At 46.5% G+C, this 17609-nt stretch overlaps 1 protein-coding gene across 5 annotated transcripts in view; it reads left to right on the forward strand.

The window, feature by feature from the left end:
* Window positions 1-17609, forward strand: part of sytl3 (synaptotagmin-like 3) — a 205372-nt gene that overhangs the window by 146771 nt on the left and 40992 nt on the right. For 3 of the 5 annotated variants that reach the window (XM_038808089.1, XM_038808083.1, XM_038808073.1), the window contains exons 9-10: window positions 6005-6169; window positions 7954-8132. In XM_038808089.1, coding sequence (XP_038664017.1) covers window positions 6005-6169; window positions 7954-8132 — 344 coding nt within the window. The remainder of the gene's footprint in view (window positions 1-6004; window positions 6170-7953; window positions 8133-17609) is intronic. The other 2 variants (XM_038808099.1, XM_038808108.1) reach the window with 2 other exon arrangements.

Raw genomic sequence — 17609 nt, forward strand, 5'->3', positions numbered from 1 at the left:
ACGGTATCCCTCACTCTCCCTCTCGCACATTCTCCCATGTCTGCGTGGGTTTCCTCCAGGTGCTCAGGTTCCCTCCCACAAGTCCCGAAAGACGTGCTGTTAGGTGAATTGGACATTCTGAATTCTCCCTCTGTGTACCTGAACAGGCGCCGGAGTGTGGCGACTAGGGGACTTTCACAGTAACTTCATTGCATTAATGTAAGGCTACTTGTGACACTAATATAGATTATTATTATTATTATTCCTCTTTTTTGTTTTTAGTGCCAATTTGTGACCGCTCTTATCTTTTCTGCGAGCTATCTTTTGAATGCTTTTTGTCTTTCGTTTGGTTCTGGTAGCAGCCATCTTGTCGTTGGCCTGCACCATGGAATCAGTGTGTTGTGGGTCGTCTACAGAGATTTCTCGTGTCATCGTGCTGTGCGGTGGTAGTTAAATCAGCACCAACAACCAGCTGCAGAGCCTCACACTCTGGTGTCTGGATTGCCTCGCATTCTAGTATCTGGGTAGGATTAGCATTCTCGGCGTTTGGCGCTGCCCCTATATCTTGTACTTGAGCCCCAAGTGATGGCAGCTCATCACTTGGGATTACTATGCACACCTCATCTTTTTCAGATAGACCAGGTGGGGACTCAAGCTCATCGTGTGATAGTATATACGTATCATCCAACGCTGTGGAACTGCATCCAGATTGAGTATCAACTGTAGTTGTGGCGCTGCATATAGATGCAGGCCATCGCTCATCCTTGTCATGTATTATTATATACATGTCATCCGTCGCTGTGCAATTGCATATGGATGCTGTCATTTGCTCTTCGACCTCTTCCTATGGTGGAGTGGCCTTGAGTCTCGGGGAGTCTATTACCGGAACTTTTTCATGGGGGCTGCGATGGTTCCCTGTATGCTTCTGGAGCTAGTTTCTCCAGAATTGGAACAATACTTTCTGTTTTCAGTTGGTTCGGAGCTACATCATCTTCGTGTCTGCTGCTGCAATCTTGCTGTCCATTTCTCCGTGCGCAATCTCCGAGCATTCGCACTGCTTGAGGCCCAGCACAGGCTGGGCATCTCTTGCGATCACCTTGTCATTCCCGCCAAACCACTGACGGAGCGCTGCACAGGCTCCCTCATTGAGTGTGCCATCTTTCCGCGAAACAGCTTTGCTAACGTTTCATATTTGTCCAGCTCCGGCTCATCATCCGGACCTTTGCTTAAGTCATTGTCTTCATAGTCTTCGTAGAATTCATCAAGGTACTCATGTTCAGAGTCAGTGTCATCAGCAAAGATTTCTCCTGTAAAATACGACATTGCACATGGAATTATGTGTTCACACAGGATTCAACCAATTTCAAAGTCAGCAGCGGGTCTTGCTGCAGAACTTTTATTTAACATTCCATGCTACGGAGCTTCTGGAGGACTGAAGAAATTAAAGAATGAGTCATTTGGTACAGTTTTCATAACCGTTTTGTGAGTGCTCCGACCGTTATGATTCAACTTCATTTTAATGGTCTTCAATGTGACATTTTTCTCTTTCTTCCAGTCGATCTGGCACCTGGTGCATCCCGTGATTTCTAGTTCATCCCAGAATGAAAATTCCCGCTCGTCAGGCCACGATTCCAGCTGTTATGCTTTCGTAATTACCTCGTTTGTAAAATACTCATTTGGCTCAAACGTAAACTCCAGAGTGATGTTCATTGGTTGTGTACGCTCTGAACATTTAACGTTCACATCTTGTAGATGCTTTAATATGGGCTCATCATGCTCCTGTATCATGCCACTGAGTACATACACCTTCTTGAAGACTATTAACCAGAAGCCTGGAATTCCCTTTGGCTCTTCCAGTGCCTCATTTGCTTTGTCGTCTTTCGCCTGGACTTTCGCTTGTTTCTTATCCAGTGAGTGCACCAGCATATCTCATTGCGAGTTGCAGTAACCGTCTGGCCACTCACTGTCTGGACCATGCAGCCGCTCACGACTATTCAGAAGGATTTCTTCACCTTCTTTGATTGCACTGCTCTGGCCTTTTTCTGAAATTAGGTCAAGAAATTAGATGCTCTTCTAGAGGCATCTTCTCCACTGCATTGTTGCTCTTGTTTGGTCCATTGAAGGACGCAAAAAACATTGTTTCGCAAAGTGATTCGTTCAGCCACACCTAGAGCATACTTTTCCATATGCTGGACATTACCATGGGCCATGTCGGTTGCCACATTTCTGGCATAAGATGGCAGACCTGATTGGCCGCTTAGAATGGCTCCCCTCACTAAGACCACGCTTCTTTTTTGTTATATATTTAGAGTACCCAATTCACTTTTTCCAATTAAGGGGCAATTTAGCGTGGCCAATCCACCTAGCCTGCACATCTTTGGGTTGTGGGGGTGAAACTCACGCAAACACGGGAGAATGTACAAACTCTACAAGGACAGTGACCCAGAGCCAGGATCGAACCTGGGAACTCGGCGCCGTGAGGCAGCAGTGCTAACTACTGCGCCACCGTGCTGCCCTGAGACCACGTTTCTTATTGAACTATGTCACAATGCTGATAGCGCTGGCGTCTTCCTCCATGCTGGCACCAAAATGTTTTGAGCTGAGTGTGCTGATTTACTGTGCAGCCAATGCACTCACATGGCAAATCTTTATCGCTCGTTCCAATAGCAAATCTTCTTCCCGCAGCAATCTCTCACGGAGCTTGTCATTTGATATGCCAAATACTATTTGGTCATGAATCATTGAAGATTTTAGATTACTGAAATTGCAGGACTGGGCCTTCAGCGTCAAGTCAGTGACAACACTGTTGAAAGGTAGGCCTGGTTTCTGGGTACACATCTGAAAAATATATCTTGCTTTCCTCTTCACTATCAAAAGCAAATATCTTGTAGATTTTGCTTACTTGTGGACCTGTCACCATGAGCAGCAACATAATGCGTCTCTCGTCAGGCTGTGCCTGCAGGCCAAGGGCTGAAACATAGAGCTTAAACTGCTGTTGGAAATCAAGCCATTTTTTGTCTACATTACCCAATACTTGAAGCTGGTGGAATGCCGTTAAACTTTCCATCTCGAACTTCACCGTCTTTTATTACGTTGAATCGCCCCCAGGCTGTTGTTTACCAGGTCAGTTGAAGAATCTTCCTTTTTCTGTTTCATTCTTCGGCCGGTTTTTCTTTGTCCTTTCTGCTGTGTCCTTAAATGTTCAACACTCCTGGTACCATGTTGTGTTCTGTTGTCCTGCTGTTGCAATCATTGAAGTTTAATCTTCAATGAATCTCACAGAACGGCTGATGACTTACTTAGAACGATGATTTATTGATTAACACATGGAAGGATAACATATAGAATACTATACAGACCAGTTTGCTCTGGAACTACCCGATGTGCAACTGTCCTTGTGTACGCCTTACTACCAACTGCTTAGAAAGCCTTATAGGTAAGAGTGTGAAAATGATAGAAGGTGAGGAATAACCTTGTTGATTTGGGATGAAATTACTTTTGAATGTGTTCAGGTTTGTTTTCTGCAATGATATGTCCTAGAATCAACAAGAGGGATATGCCAAAATAGATTTGGTAATGACCAATGAGACATTTAATTAACAGTCTAATGGTGCATGAACATTTATCTAATAATTATCATAATATATCAAAGTTAACATAATATTTGAAGGAAGAATGTGAAACAGCTACAAAGATTCTTGATTTAGGTTAACTTAAATTCAGTGTGATGAGACAGAGACTATCCATAGAAATATGGGCAACTCTAGTATTACATAAAACAACAGGGGCTCAGTGGGAGGTGTTGAAACATAATGTAATACCGTACCGGACCAATTTATACCTCAAGAAAAAAAGCTCCACTTGACGAAAAAAAGCCATGAACAACTAAAGAATAAGAAACAATGTAAAGCTAAAAGGGAAACATGCAAAATGTGAAAGGTAGCACAGATCGTGGCAAATGGGAAAGATATAAAGGACAGTGAGGGGTTGAAAGCTACAAAAAAGGACCATGTTAAAAAACAACACGAACATTTTGGTAATTGTACGGCTGGGGCCAGGGGATAGGGTGGGGAAGAGTCTGTGTAGGGTGGTCTTTTGAATCATCGGAACAGACCCGGTGGGCCGAATGGCCTCCTTCTGCACTGTAGGGATTCTATGATTAGGAAAAAATAGGTTGGTCAGGCAAACATTGAAGACGTGATATTGTCTATAAAATTAAGGTTAATTATGGACATGTTGATTAATTACTTTGCACCAGTCTCACAGTGGAGAAGGAGGTCAAATTGCTGGCCCCCTTAAGAAAACCAATATTGAATCTGGGCCAGAAGCACACCAGGATTAACATATTGGTGGCGGACTCCTCATTAATTATGTCCAAGCTCTAAGTGATTTCAAAGGTCAAACCTTTACAGTTAAAGCTGTGCTGAAGAATCTATCATTAAGGTAGTGTGACTGAACCAGGGAGAGAAATCATGGGCACTTCTTTTACCCCCCTCTGCCCCCGACACCCTCCCTTTCATATTCGTCAGGTGCCAACAGTTGGGAACCACAGTTACAATGAAATAAAAACAGAAAATGCTGGAAAATCTCAGCAGGCCTGGCAACATCTGTGAAGAGAGAAACAGAGTTAACACTTGGATTCCTTAAAACCCTTCTTCAGAGCTTTTCTTTACAATGGGGTTGAACTGTTTTATATAGGTATGCAAAACTTCTTCAGTGGAATTCTCCGTCAGCGGGATCCTCCAAACTGACACTTCAATGTATGTCCCTGTAGCACAGGATAAGTTGAAATAATATTAAACGTTTCCATCTCTTTGACTACATTAAACTGCATGGCATGCTGGGGAATTTGAAAAAAGAATAGATCCTAGTCCTTCAATTGATTATTAACAAGAATGGAGCGATACTGTGCTTCAGGTCCCTTTGCCATTTCACTGAGTATTATGTATGAGTGAAGTTCTGATGAAAGGTCATTGACCTGAAGTGTTAATACTTCCTCACTACACAAATGTTGCCAGATCTGCTGAGTATTTCCAACGTTTTCTGATTTATTATATGTGAAATTTCCTGACCATTTTAGAGTTCTGAATCTGGCTGAGATATTGTACAAATTCATCTGATGTGTGTAGGATATGAGAAAATAGGATCCCTCTCCAAACTTTAACCATAGGATAATCATAAATCTTCCCCTGATGGCGGTATGGTGGCACAGTAGTTAGCACTGCTGCTTCACAGTGCCAGGGACCCGGGTTAAATTCCAGCCTTGGGTCACTGTCTGTGTGGTGTTTGTACGTTCTCCCCGTGTCTGCATGGGTTTCCTCTGGGTCCCCTGGTTTCCTCCCACAGTCCAAAGATGTGCAGGTTAGGTGGATTGGCCATGCTAAATTGCCCCCTAGTGTCCAAAGATGTGGGGGTTATGAGGGTGAGGCGGGGGATTGGGCATAGAGGGTCAGTGCCAACTCAAAGGGCCAAATGGTCTCCCTCTGCACTGTAGGGATCCAATGATCTTTATAAAGAAGTTTATGTTTTCAGTTATGAAAGCTCATGGAGAACAACATCCTCACATAAGGCAAATATTCCGTGTGTGCGAAAATATAATGAAAGACTAATATTAATACTATTGCTATTCTTTATTATTGTCACAAGTAGGCTTACATTAACACTGCAATGAAGTTACTTCGGTGCCTGTTCGGGTACACGGAGGGAGAATTCAGAATGCCCAATTCACCTGACAGGCACGTTTTTCGGGACTTCTGGGAGGAAACGGGAACACCCGGAGGAAACCCACGTAGACACGGGAAGAACGTGCAGACTCTGCACAGATAGTGACCCAAGCCGGGAATCGAACCCAGGGCCCTGGTGCTGTGAAGCAACAGTGCTATCCACTGTGCTACCGTGCCACCAAAAAGGGTCATTTCATTCAACCAATGTTTGGAGAAATTTGTTTCACTCATCTTTGAATCTGTACAATGCTGGCACTTTTCAATCAGCTCATTACTAAATGATGTTTCCACTTATATGGCAGCTGCCAGCCTCGGCCTGCCTCCTCAGAGTCAGCAAGCAAGACACAAAGGATGGAGGAACTTTGCAGGAAGTGGATTTGCAGCAGACCGAAGAAGTCAGTTCCACATCAAATCAACTCGATGTAAGAAGAAGTCAGGTTCCTACTCAGCATGAAATACCTCAGTGGGTTAGTACTTGGAGGTGACCTCTGGAAACACTTATGCCAGTTGGAGGAGTATGCCAAACCCTACTGGGTGACTTCCCATCTTCCAAGAGTCTGACACTTAAAGCCAAGTATAATCATCTTTATTGTCACAAGTAGGCTTACATTAACACTGCAATAAAGTTACTGTGAAAAGCCCCTGGTTGCCACGTTCCAGTGTCTGTTTGGGTCCACAGAGGGAGAATTCAGTATGTCCAAATTACCTAACAGCACGTCTTTTGGGACATGTTTGTGGAAACCAGAGCACCCGGAGGAAACCCACGCAGACACGGGGAGATTGTGCAGATTCCACACAGGGGGTAACCCGAGCCGGGAATCGAACATGGGTCCCTGGAGCTGTGAAGCAACAGTGCTACCCACTGTGCTACCGTGCTACCCTATATAGGTATATGTAGGTACATAGACTATTAGGTATGCCAGTGAATACAAAGTGGGCAGCATTGAAAGAAATCACTCAAAATGTTCAACACAAGTTCAGAAGCCATTGGAATGGCATTGCCACGTCATCGGAAGGCCCTCCCCGATGCTCCACCCCTGATGGGCTGAGTTCCCGACCGCGCGGTTGACGTGTAGTCTAAGTGGTCGGGAATCCGGTGTGGCAGGTGCGAACTGTGTCCAGGGCCTCCACAGTCGGCTGGGTGTTGTGCTGCTGGCCGGGGGCTTCCGCGAGGGTTGGGAGGACTGGTGGGGGGTAACCAGGGGTTGTCCTGTATTTGGCAGGTCGGGTCTGCGCAAGGACGGCGCCATGTTGTACTGCTCGACTGCTGCAGGTCGACGCTGTGTGCATGCATGGCCACAGACCCGGCCATTCCCCGGCCGTTTCTGGTGCCACTGCTAGCCCCTCACCTGTCCCAGGATCCGTGAGGGTTCAGCGCAGATTTTGGCACTTAGCCGCAAAATCAGAGAATCCAGTCTATAATCTCCCAAACCGAGAATATTGCCCCCCAATGAGGCGGTGGCCTAGTGGTATTGTCACTGGATTAGTAATCCAGAGACCCAGGGTATGCTCTGGGATCCCGAGTTTGAATCCCATCATGGCAGGCGGTGGATTAAGATGGAAACAGACTGTTTCCAGTAAGTGAGGAGTCTAGAATGAGATAGATACAGACAAAGATAAATAATTGCCTCACAGCGCCAGGAAACTGGGTTCGATTCCAGCCTTGGGTGACTGTGTGGAGTTTGCACATTCTCCCTGTGTCTACGTGGTTTTCTCTCACAGGCCAAAGATGTGCAGGTTAGGTGGGGTTAGGGGACCTAGCTAGGGTGCTCTTTTGGAGGATCAGTGCTGTGCCAATGGGCCAAATGGCCTCCATCTGCACTGTTGGGATTCTATGGATTCTATATTGACCAGAAAACAAGATAGACATTTTTACACTGAGGTTGTTAGGCTGTGGATTCACTTGTTGATGAAAGTAAAGGCGATTCTATAATTAAAGAACAATTTGAAGGAGAGGGTATAAAAGCAGAGAAGGAACCTGGGATTACGTCTCTTTCTCACATAGGGGTGAACACCAAGACAGACTAGTTGGGTTCAGTGACGTCATTGCCTAGTGTAAATTCTATGTCATTCTGACGGAAATGACGTGCGGAATTACTGAAATTGGCATGAAGTTAATTTTTTTTCCATTAAAGTGAAGAGAGAGCCCAAAAGAAAACAAAGGATCAGAATCAAAACTGAAAGAAAGTGTAAGTCAAATTATCCTCAAACTAAGGCAAGAATTGTAATGTCTCCCTTCATGTCTCCATAGGGTAGTACATACAGCATCACCAGCACCTGCACGGAACCAGAGACTTTGGACAATGCGAATATTACTGGTGAAATTGAACTGTCTGTCCAGTACAACTTTAAGGCTACGACACTGGAAATCCACATCAAAGCGTGCAAAAAATTAGCTTATGGAGATGAGAAAAAGAAAAAGTGTAACCCGTAAGTGCATCTTTTAGATCAAACTTTTCATTAAAAAAGAGACTGATTTATACGAGAACCTCAGTCATGGAGTTTTACAGCACAGGAAGAGGCCCTTTAGCCCATCCTCTCCGCATCAGCCATCAAGCACCTATCTGTTCTGATCCCATTTTCCAGCACTTGGTCGGTCGCCTGGTATTCTATGGTATTTCAAGCACTCATCTGAATGCTTCTTAAACGTTGTGAGGCTCTCCCGTCTCTACCACCTTTTCAGGCAGTGAGTTCCAGACTCCCACCACCCTCTGGGTGAAAAGGTTTTCCCTTGCATCACCTCTAAATCTCCTGCCCCTTAATTCCACCTTTTTGAACTTAGACCGACCTACGTTTTTCACAGCCATTTCAGTAATTTTGAAATATAGATATTATTCTAATGTAATGTAACAAATGAGGCAGCCAATTTCCAAGGTCCCTCAGACATCAAGGTGGTAATGACTGGGTAATCTTTGTTCGTGGAATTATAGATATTCATGGCCCATAAGGAACGATTTCAGGCCATGTCCATGTTTGTCTTTTTAAAAGAGCAGTCATGTTTAGTTTCACATCCCCATGTAAATTCTCCAATCTCAAGCACTTCCCCAACTCCCTTCAAACTTATTTTTGGAATTGGCTTCTATCAGATTTTCAGGTGGAGCGGTCTACAGACCAACGTATCTTTGAATGAAAAGATGTCCTCCAATGACTTTAAATCTATGACCTCTAATGAATGACCGATGGAATTTTTCCCTATCCAAACATCTAATTATCTTGTAAAACTCTATGTCACCTCGGAACATTTAAAGATTTATGATTACGGACACCTTAGTGAAAATGAAAGTCGCTTATTGTCACAAGTAGGCTTCAAATGAAGTTACTGTGAAAAGCCCCTAGTCGCCACATTCCGGCTCCTGTTCGGGAGGCTGGTACAGGAATTGAACCCGCGCTGCTGGCCTCGTTCTGCTTTACAAGCCAGCTGTTTAGCCCACTGTGCTAAACCAGCCCCATAAGTGTCTCTTCTCACCTACATCTGTTACTAATAGTAAATATATTTGTCGTTTTCATGTTGGTCTTCCCAAAAAGCATCACTTCACACTTCTTTGTATTGAACTTCACCTGCCCATTTCATCATCCTGTCTATACCATCTTGATGTCTTCACGTTGCTGGACCGGATAAGTGGTTGGATATTCAGCAGGATTATGTAGATGTTGTGGTGAGTGAGTTTGGTGTTGGGCTAATGTCGTTGGTTGCTGAGCTGGGCATGTTAAATTTTGGGCTAAGTATAAGACACAAGACACAAGACATAGGAGCGGAAGTAAGGCCATTCGGCCCATCGAGTCCACTCCACCATTCAATCATGGTTGATTTCAACTCCATTTACCCGCTCTCTCCCCATAGCCCTTAATTCCTCGAGAAATCAAGAATTTATCAATTTCTGTCTTAAAGACACTCAACGTCCCGGCCTCCACCGCCCTCTGTGGCAATGAATTCCACAGACCTACCACTCTCTGGCTGAAGACATTTCTCCTCATCTCTGTTCGAAAGTGACTCCCTTTTATTCTAAGGCTGTGCCCCCGCGTCCTAGTCTCCCCTGCTAATGGAAACAACTTCCCTACGTCCATCCTATCCAAGCCATTCATTATCTTGTAAGTTTCTATTAGATCTCCCCTCAACCTCCTAAACTCCAATGAATACAATCCCACGATCCTCAGACGTTCATCGTATGTTAGGCCTACCATTCCTGGGATCATCTGTGTGAATCTCCGCTGGACCCGCTCCAGTGCCAGTATGTCCTTCCTGAGGTGTGGGGCCCAAAATTGCTCACAGTATTCTAAATGGGGCCTAACTAGTGCTTTATAAAGCCTCAGAAGTACATCCCTGCTTTTATATTCCAAGCCTCTTGAGATAAATGACAACATTACATTTGCTTTCTTAATTACGGACTCAACCTGCAAGTTTACCGTTAGAGAATCCTGGACTAGGACTCCCAAGTCCCTTTGCACTTTAGCATTATGAATTTTGTCACCGTTTAGAAAATAGTCCATGCCTCTATTCTTTTTTCCAAAGTGCAAGACCTCGCACTTGCCCACGTTGAATTTCATCAGCCACTTCTTGGACCATTCTCCTAAACTGTCTAAATCTTTCTGCAGCCTCCCCACCTCCTCAATACTACCTGCCCCTCCACCTATCTTTGTATCATCGGCAAACTTGGCCAGAATGCCCCCAGTCCCGTCATCTAGGTCGTTAATATATAAAGAGAACAGCTGTGGCCCCAACACTGAACCCTGCGGGACACCACTTGTCACCGGTTGCCATTCCGAAAAAGAACCTTTTATCCCAACTCTCTGCCTTCTGTCTGACAGCCAATCGTCAATCCATGTTAGTACCTTGCCTCGAATACCATGGGCCCTTATTTTACTCAGCAGTCTCCCGTGAGGCACCTTGTCAAAGGCCTTTTGGAAGTCAAGATAGATAACAACCATTGGCTCTCCTTGGTCTAACCTATTTGTTATCTCTTCAAAGAACTCTAACAGGTTTGTCAGGCACGACCTCCCCTTACTAAATCCATGCTGACTTGTCCTAATCCAACCCTGCACTTCCAAGAATTTAGAAATCTCATCCTTAATGATGGATTCTAGAATTTTGCCAACAACCGAGGTTAGGCTAATTGGCCTATAATTTTCCATCTTTTTTCTTGTTCCCTTCTTGAACAGGGGGGTTACAACAGCAATTTTCCAATCCTCTGGGACTTTCCCTGATTCCAGTGACTTTTGAAAGATCATAACTAACGCCTCCACTATCTCTTCAGCTATCTCCTTTAGAACTCTAGGATGTAGCCCATCTGAGCCCGGAGATTTATCAATTTTCAGACCTTTTAGTTTCTCTAGCACTCTCTCCTTTGTGATGGCAACCATATTCAACTCTGCCCCCTGACTTTCCTGAATTGTTGGGATATTACTCATGTCTTCTACTGTGAAGACTGACGCAAAGTACTTATTAAGTTCCTCAGCTATTTCCTTGTCTCCCATCACTAGATTACCAGCGTCATTTTGGAGCGGCCCAATGTCTACTTTTGCCTCCCGTTTGTTTTTAATGTATTTAAAGAAACTTTTACTATCATTCCTAATGTTACTGGCTAGCCTACCTTCATATTTGATCCTCTCCTTCCTAATTTCTCTCTTTGTTATCCTCTGTTTGTTTTTGTAGCCTTCCCAATCTTCTGACTTCCCACTACTCTTTGCCACATTATAGGCTGTTGCCCATAAGTATGTTGCACCTTAAAGAGTGTCTCTCAGCTGTTGGTAGAATGCGTCGAATGCCAGATTAGACGAGTTTGTTGTTGGACTGTTTGTGGAGTTGGAGATGGTCAGATGATGGGCTGGATGAGTTGGATGCTGGGCTGGGTGAATGGAATATTGGGCTGGATGTCAGGTTAGGTGGTCAGATTTGGGCTGGTTGAGTTGGAGGCTGAGCATAGGTGACTAGGATGTTGGGCTGTGTGGTTAGATATTCAGATAGGTTTGGTGACTGTATGGCTGAGTAAGTTAAGAGTTGGCGTGTTGGTTGCAGGATGGATTTGATGCTGGACTGATGGGTTATATACTCGGCTAAGTAGGTTGAATGTTGGATTGAGTTGATACTAGCTGGGGATGTTGGATGCTGAATTGGATGGTTGGATCTTCGAATGTGTGAATTTGAAAGATGAGTTTTAATATTTTTGTAGGTTAGTTCAATGTTGGACTGTATATGTTGTATGTTGGACTGTGTAGCTCAGCTTTTCTCTGAGGAAGTGGATTTTTGCTGGAGGTTCGCCTTGCTGTGTTGGATGTTGAGCTGGGAGTGTTGGATTTTTGGCTTTTGTTGGTTGCATGTTGGCTGGGTTGTCTCTGTGCCAGCTGCAGGTTCAAATCAGATAGTCCCTCTCCCCAACCCTTTCCCCTACGTCTGAGAACTTTACCCTTCAGTTGCTTTTCCAATTCTCTTTTGGAAGCTATGATTAAATCTACCTCCACAAAACTCTCAAGCAATGGATACCAGTTCCTAATCACTTTCCGCCCATGTCTTCTCATATTCTCTCTTTGTCTCTCTTATTTACTTTCTCACTGTCCTCTGAACTTTCTATGGTCAGCCTGGCTCTCACCTGCATTATCTTTTTTTTAAAAGTATTTTTCATAATAAAACAGTAGTAACAATAATAACAAAACAAACTAGAGTGAACATTAACATAGTGCAAAAAGAGAATATACAATAACAATTAAATAGACATTACCCCACGCAACTCAGTCTTCCCACACCACCCCAATGAAGCACTCACCCCTCCCCCCCCCCCCCCCCCCCCCCCACGGATTGCTGCTGCTGCTGACATTTTAATTTTCCCCGAGAAAGTCGACGAACGGCTGCCACCTCCGAGAGAACCCTAGCGTAGACCCACTTAAGGCAAACTTTATTTTCTCGAAGCTGAGAAACCCAGCCATGTCGTTAACCCGAGTCTCTACACTCGGGGGCTTCGAGTCCGTCCACATTAATAAAATCTGTCTCCGGGCTACTAGGGAGGCAAAGGCCAAGACGTCGGCCTCTTTCGCCCCCTGAACTCCCGGGTCTTCTGACACTCCAAAGATCGCTATCTCTGGACTCGGCACCACCCGTATGTTAAGCACCTTGGACATTGCCCTCGCGAATCCTTCCCAGAACACTCTAAGCTCCGGGCATGGCCAATACATGTGAACATGGTTTGCAGGGCTGCCCTTGCACCTCATACAATTGTCTTCTACCCCAAAAAACTTGCTCATTCTCGCTGCCGTCATGTGTGCCCGATGGACCACCTTAAATTGAATTAGACTGTGCCTGGCACATGATGAGGAGGAATTAAGCCTGCCCAGAACCTCTGCCCACAGACCCGCTTCCAACCCCTCACCTAGCTCCTCCTCCCACTTGCCCTTGAGCTCCTCCACCGGGGTTTTCTCCGCCTCCTGTAGTTCCTGGTAGATATCCGACACCCTCCCCTCCCCCACCCAGGTGCTGGAGACCACCCTGTCCTGTATCCTCAGTGGCGGCAGCGTCAGAAAGGCCACTGCCTGTTTTTTCAGGAAGGCTCGTACTTGCAGATACTCACCTGCATTATCAACCTGACATCTTTCATATGCCCTCTTTTTCTGTTTCACTTACTCTCAATCTTTCATCTCTGTCTTGAGCTATCTTTCCTCCTCGTGGGAAGGTACCTTAAGTGAGAGCCCTCATAACATTGGTTGAGTTCACAGCTGACCACTTCAAAGTCACTGACTGGTTCAATTGGGGGATCTCTGTGTCTGGCTTGTTAAGATCCATTTGTATCCTCGCGCTGGCGCGGGACACAAAGCTAGATATCCGCCGGCGGGGCACGTGAATCCCGCCCCCAACGTCTCCCAAAGTCTCCGGCACCAGAGATTCGGCGGGGGAAGGAATCGCGCAGCGCCTGTCGGCGCCCCCCCCCCCCCCCCAGCGATTCTCTGGTCCACGATGAGCCGAAGTCCTGCCGCTGTCATGCCGGTCCCGCCGGTGGGAATCAAACCCCCTACCTTACCGGCAGAACCAGGCGGCGAGGGTGGGCTCCGGGGCCCTGGGGGGGGGGCGATCTAGCCCCGGGGGGGTGCCCCCACAGCGGCCTGGCCCGCGATCGGGGCCCATCGATCGGCGGGCGGGCCTGTGCCGTGGGGGCACTCTTTTCCTTCCACGTTCGTCATAGTCTTCACGATGGCGGACGCGGAAGTGACCCCTTCCCCTGCGCATGCGCGGGGATGACGTCAGCAGCCGCTGACGGTCCAGCGCATGCGCGGACTTCCGCCGGCCGGTGAAGTCCCTTCGGCCCCGGCTGGCGTGACATCAAAGGCCGTTCCTGCCGGCCGGCGGGGCGCCAGCCACTCCGGCGCGGGCCTAGCCCCTCAAGGTTAGGGCTTGGCCCATAAAGGTGCGGAGAGGATACAAATGGACCTTTGGGTCGTCCCGACACCGGAGTGGTTCACGCCACTCCATCCCACCAGGACCCCTCGCCCCGCCGGGTAGGGGAGAATCCCAGCCCTTGATCCTGATGCCAGCAGGGACTGGAGCATCAGAATGGTTTTCTGCCCAATGCTGGATCCTCTGCTGCCCGCCACTAGTAGTGGAGTTCCCAATGCAGTGGAGAATCCAGCTCTTTGTGTCTGTCTTCAGAAACAATGTGGATGTTACAAAGCTAAAAAAGTGGAGTGGGAAATATTGGATGATTTGAATATTGAGAGGTTTAGCATCCTTGAAAGTAGTTAAATTGCTGTACCTGGATGAAATGTTTCCCAGGCTGTTAAGACAAACAAAGGAGTATGTGACAAAAGCTCTGCCCATCATTTCCTATTCCTCTCTGGCTACAGGTGGCTGCAGGTAACTGGAGGATTGCTGACATTGTTTAGAAAAGGGGAAAAGGATAGATGAGCAGCTACAGAGTAGCCAGCTTAACCACAATGTTGGATAAAGCTTTGAAAACATTCTAAGGGACAGCAATAATTGTCACTTAGAAAGGCGTGGCTTAATTGAGGACAGTTAACATGTATTTCTTAATAGATTGTGTCTAATTCATTTTTTTAATGTAGGGTTCAGTACTACATCTCTTGTTTTGTGTACTAGATGTCAGTGATTTGGATTTCAATGTGGGAAACGAGATGAAGAAGTTTGTAGATGAATAAGTTTATCATAGACCTAGATAGAATCACAGAGTTATCGAATTGTTAAGAGCACAAAGGAGCCCATTTGACCTGTCATGCTGCATCGGCTCCCCATAGGTGCAATTTACATAGTGCCATACACCCCCTTTAATAATAATAATAATAATAATCGCTTATTGTCACAAGTAGGCTTCAAATGAAGTTACTGTGAAAACCACTAGTCGCCACATTCCGGCGCCTGTTCGGGAATTAAACCTGCGCTGCTGGCATTGTTCTGCATTGCAAGCCAGCTATTTAGTCCACTGTGCTAAACCAGCTACTTTCCCCACTGCCCTGCATATTCTTCCTTCTCAGATAACAATCCAATTCCTTATCATATACCTCTTTTGGCTCCAACACCCTCTCAAGCAGATCCTATCCACTCATTGTGTAAAAACATTTTTCCTCATGTCGCCATTGCTTGCAAATCACCTTTTATCTGTGTCCTCTAGTTCTCAATCCTTCCACCAATGGGAACAGTTTCTCCCTATCTACTCTTCCAGGTTCCTCAGGATTCTGAATACCTCTATCAAATGTTTTCTTTATACATACTTCCCAGTAAGCAATTATACAGTCTGTACAGATTTTTTTCCCTTTTCCAACCCCCCCCCCCCCCCACCCCCCTCCTCCTCTCCATGAGCTCCGACTTCTCTGAAACCCCAAATATCGGCACCAAAGGGTCCGGGTCCACCTCCTCCTCCACCATCCTGGCTAAGACCGCGAACACACCCACCCAGAACCTTCCCAATTTTTCACAACCCCAAAACATGTGTGCGTGATTCACTGGCCTCTGCCCACACCTCTCACACTCATCTGCTAACCCCTGAAAGAACCCACTCATTCTCGCCTGAGTCATATGCACCCCGTGCACCGCCTTAAACTGTATCAGGCTCATCCTTGCACAAGAGGACGTCCCGTTTACCCTTCGCAGTGCCTCACTCCATACTTCCCAATTGATCTCCCTTCCCAAATCCGCTTCCCATTTTTCCTTGATCTTCACCACCCCCTGCTCCCCCAGCCACTTGTATGTATCCCTAATTCTTCCCTCCCCTTCCACATCCGGAAGCAGCAGTCACTCCAGCAGGGTGTATGCTGGGAACCTAGGGAACCCCCTCCAGACCTTTCCCTAACCTGCAGGTACCTGAACACCCTCTCGGCAGCTCTACCCTCTCCCTTAGCTCCTCCAAACTGGCGAACCCTTCCTCCAAATGCAGAACCCCCACCTTGACCAGCCCCACTTCCCTCCACCTCCTGTATACATTCCCCCCCTCCCCCCACCGGCTCAAAGCCATGATTCTTGCACAGTGGTGTTAACACCGACATCCCTACCACCCTAAAATGCCTCCTCAGCTGGTTCCATATCTTCACTGTGGACTGCACCACTGGGCTCCCTGAATACCCTGAATACCTACTTGGAGCCATTGGCAAAGCTGCCATCACTATAGCCCTCAAACTAGACCTCTGACAAGATTCCTCCTCCATCCTAACCCACTCTCCCTCTTCTCCTTCCCACCACCGCCGCACCTTGTCCACATTTACCGCCCAATAATAATGAATCAAGTTTGGTGACGCTAAACCCCCTGCTGCCTCTCCTCTGTAGCAAGCACATGCTCTCAAATCATGTTTAACATAACTTCAGTGTTTTTATACTATATGCCCTGGATGCCGTATGCTTTAGTAACTCTCAATCTGTCATTGAATAGAATCATAGAAAAGTCATAGCCCAGAAGGAGACTATTTGGCCATCTTGTCCATGCAAGCCCAAGGACACCCAGGTGCCCTTTCTAATCCCACCTTCCTGCACCCGGTCCATAGCCCGATAGCTTACAGAACTGAAGGTGCAGATCCAGGTACATTTTAAAGAGTTTATGATCACTGCCTCCACCACCAACTCGGGCAACGAATTCCAGTTGAGCTGGTAAGGGTGGTGTGGACAGGGGTGTGTGTGTGTGGGGGGTGGGGCGTGGGGTGGAGGTGGTCGAAGAGTTGGGCATTGAAGGGGTGAAGGACACATCGCCATAAGGGTAAGAAATCCGAGTGTAAAACTGACACCTCCTGATTCTGCAATCTTCAGTTAATGGCCTCTGCCTACTTGGAGGGTTCTGATACTGGGAAGGGAAGTCAGGCTAATACATTGGGTGGGTGTCCAGTAGACACAGCCTGAATCATCCACTAAAATGGGAGGGGGGGGGGGGGTGTTGCCTGTGCATTCATGATCGAGCATGTCAAATCCAATGCTGAGGCATGACAACAATGAAAATTCCTTTGCAGGTGAGAACGTTGAGTCACTAGTCAAATACCATTCCTTCAGCCTGACAGCTAAGCCAATTATACCCACTAATTCACCACTGATGTGCTTGAGTGCCACTACTTTCTGCTCGGCAGTGAATTTATATACTAGTTGAAGATTTTCAAACGTGGGTTTCCTCCGGGTGCTCCGGTTTCCTCCCACAGTCCAAAGATGTGCAGGTTAGGTGGACTGGCCATGTTGAATTGCTTTTCGTGCCCAAAAATGTTGGGTGGGGTTACTGGGTTATGGGGATAGGGCGGAGACGTGGGCTTGGGTGTTGTTTCCAAGAGCTGGTGCAGTCTTGATGGGCCAAATGGCCTCCTTCTGTACTGTAAATTCTATGATTCTATGCTTCTATAGATGAAGTGGGAGCATGAGTAGGCCACTATGCCCGTCCAGCCTGCTCCACCATTCAATTAGATCATGGCTAATCTGATAGTAACCTCCTGCCTACCCCGGTAACC

Source organism: Scyliorhinus canicula, chromosome 1 (genome assembly GCF_902713615.1).
Source record: "Scyliorhinus canicula chromosome 1, sScyCan1.1, whole genome shotgun sequence".
NCBI lineage: Eukaryota > Metazoa > Chordata > Chondrichthyes > Carcharhiniformes > Scyliorhinidae > Scyliorhinus > Scyliorhinus canicula.